This window comes from Theobroma umbraticum, unplaced genomic scaffold (assembly GCF_002168275.2).
Source record: "Theobroma umbraticum cultivar Fairchild unplaced genomic scaffold, ASM216827v3 scaffold_147.0, whole genome shotgun sequence".
Classification (NCBI taxonomy): Eukaryota; Viridiplantae; Streptophyta; class Magnoliopsida; order Malvales; family Malvaceae; genus Theobroma; species Theobroma umbraticum.
The window spans coordinates 3028696-3031868 of record NW_018397259.1 but is presented as its reverse complement, the minus strand read 5'-3'; the positions used below and the strand labels follow the sequence as shown (position 1 = coordinate 3031868).

General features: G+C 37.7%; 1 protein-coding gene across 1 annotated transcript; it reads left to right on the top strand.

Annotated features, from left to right (window-relative positions):
* Nucleotides 1–6: 6 nt before the first annotated feature.
* On the top strand, nt 7–3173 carry LOC110414691 (trichome birefringence-like protein (DUF828)). The gene is made up of 5 exons (XM_021426059.1): nt 7–1049; nt 1391–1583; nt 1706–1899; nt 2005–2163; nt 2396–3173. Exons 1-5 carry the CDS (start codon nt 13–15, stop codon nt 2760–2762), a joined length of 1950 nt encoding a protein of 649 aa, XP_021281734.1. The 5' UTR covers nt 7–12; the 3' UTR covers nt 2763–3173.

The following is a 3173-nucleotide window of genomic DNA, read 5'->3' as shown; positions in this document are numbered from 1 at the left end:
CTTTTGCCTTCAATGGCAGATACTGCAAAGTACATGCCTATCAATGGAGGAACAAGTCTCGTTACAGACTTCAAGAGTCTGTTTTCAATCATCAAAACAAGGAGGACAGTGGCTTTCTTCATGTTTGCCTTCGTTGGTTTCACTGTGTTTTTAGCGTTTAGCCCTTCTTCATACTCGTCTGCTCCTTGGTTCACTAACGTCTTTTCAACAAGCTCCACCACTTCTGCTACTGCATCTGCCGATTCTTATAGATCTCAATTCTCTTCCCTTTTCGATTACTTCTTTTCCAACACTTCTTCTCCGCAACAACAACAAGGCCTTAACTTCCCTTCTTATTCTAATAATACCAGATCTAATAACACTTTACCTCAATTAGCCAACCCAAGAGAGGAGCTACCTTTTGACAACAACACCACCAAAACCCAATCTTTGAACACAAATAAAGAAGTAGCCAGTTCTAAAAACACCACTTTCCAATCTCCCAAAACAAATAAAAACAACACCCAAAGTTTGGTTTTGCATGCAAATCAGACCACACTTTCTCCTTCCACTGTGTATAAAAATCCACCTAGTACGAGCAGCCAGACTGAAAAGAAAGAGAATTCTGATAAAGCTCTAGTTTTGAAGGCTAATCAGACTACAATTGTCACTGAAAAATCTCCGGTGGCAGCTAATCAGATCACAAATTCTCCAGCCAAATCTGATCCTGTCAACAAGGTTAGTTCTGGGAAGGGAGAGAAAAGTGTAGCACAAAAAGGAGTGGTATCAAACTACACAGCTTCCCCGACGAAGAAACAGGGGAATGGGAAAAACCAGGGCAATGGAAGTGGTTCAGGGCTGCCAGCTAAACAGGGGATTGAGAATTTGATTGAGTCGTTGATGAATTGTGATTTGTTTGATGGCGAATGGGTGAAGGATAATTCCTATCCCCTTTATAAACCAGGATCTTGTTCGTTTATTGATGAGCAGTTTAGTTGTGTTCCCAATGGAAGACCTGATAGAGATTATCAGAAATTGAAATGGAAGCCTAAAGGTTGCACTTTGCCAAGGTAGTAATTTTTTTTTTTATAGTTTTGATCAATTCTTTTCACTGATTTATCAACCAAGTAATATCTTGAGCTCTTTAATCGGTTTAATTTTGAGTAGGTTTTTCTTTATTGGAAAAGCAAACTGATTTAGCCGTTTTGGATTTATGTTGATCTTTGAATTAGTCATCTAGAGAATTTATCAAATTTTATTCGTGATCAACACTGTTGAGTACTTGAATGTATTTTCATTCATAGATTTTACTATGGTGCTGTCTTATGCTTCAAGTAATAAATTACCTGGAAATGGATTTTCTTTTCTTTTATCATTAAGCTAAGATTAATTAATGTGAATATTTTGTTAGATTGAATGGCGGTCACATGTTGGAGCTATTGAGGGGAAAGCGGCTTGTTTTTATCGGCGACTCTTTGAATAGGAATATGTGGGAATCTCTGGTTTGCATCCTGAGAGGTGCTGCAAAAAATCCAAAAAATGTTTATGAAGCCCATGGAAGACATTATTTTCGAGGGGAAGTTTCATACTCTTTCATATTCAAAGTAGGTTATTCGTGATAATTAAAATTTTACTAATCTTTGTTACTTACTGTAGGATATTTACTTTAATTTTACGGCAACTTATTTGTTTACGTTTTGGGGCTGGCTCGGTTGATGATGAATAGGATTATAACTGCACTTTAGAGTTCTTCGTATCTCCTTTCTTGGTCCGAGAGTGGGAAATGCCAGACAAAAATGGAACGAAGAAGGAGACACTTCGGCTTGATCTTGTTGGAAAATCATCTGATCAATATAAATCGGCAGATATCCTCATCTTCAACACGGGGCATTGGTGGACTCATGAGAAAACTTCCAAAGGGTTTGTTGATAATATTTCCATACAACGTTTTTACATATAATGTCTCTTACTGTAATCTATTGATTTTAATGATTATTTTCCGTGTTCAACTACGGAAAACTACAGGAAAGATTATTACCAAGAAGGCAGTCATGTTTACAACGAATTGAATGTTCTTGAGGCCTTTCGGAAAGCATTGACAACATGGGCTAGATGGGTTGATGCCAGTGTAAATCCTATGAAGTCTATGGTGTTCTTCAGAGGATATTCTGCTTCGCATTTCAGGTAAAGGAAAATAATTTTGATATATTATTTTGAATGCATATGGCTGCTTTTTCCTTCTATCATCTTTTTCCCTAACAACCTGCAGCCACGTTCGAAATAAATTCTTGTATTTCCTTGAGAATTATGGAGGCACTGCATGTAATTGTAACCTTGTTTTTCTTGGAATTGTGTGCTGGTGAAACTAGGGTATACCATTTCTAAATGTTTTATTGGTGCTTGAATCTTTCTCCAGCGGCGGCCAGTGGAATTCTGGAGGAGCATGTGATAGTGAAACTGAGCCGATCAGGAATGAGACGTATCTAACGCCATATCCATCAAAGATGTTGGTCTTAGAGTCAGTGCTGAAGGGGATGAAAACACATGTCACCTACCTTAATATTACCAGATTGACTGATTTCCGAAAGGATGGTCACCCATCAATCTACCGGAAGCACCAGAAGCAACAAATGTCAGAAGAGGAAAGAATAGCACCTCTAAAATATCAGGACTGCAGCCATTGGTGCCTTCCTGGTGTGCCGGATTCGTGGAATGAGCTTCTGTATGCTGAGCTCCTTGTAAAAGAAAATAAGATGCGGCAACATCAAAGGAGAGCTAGGTAAAAATAAAATCATACAAACTTAGATTTGTCTGAGTTGAAGCAAGTACAGGCGGTACATTGTAGAAACAAACAAACAAAATGAAGGAAAAAAAAAAAGATCAAACAGAGAGTGTTTTCTATTTTTTTCTGCGCCTCCTTATAAAATTGTGGGAGTAGGATAATAGTAGAAAAATGAAGCTGATGAGTATTGTTGGGGAGATCAATCTGTGCTGTAGTAATTTTCTTTTGTTTATATGATAGAAAGTAGAGATAGGATGGTTTCGGTTTAGCTGGTAAGATTTGGATAATGGGAAATCTTGTCCTTCCCTTACCACCCCAAGATTTTTCTACCCTCAAAGTTGCTTTGAGGATTGTAAATCTCCATATTATTTTATTTAAAAATAAAACCAAGTGGGTTGCTTCTCTTTGCATA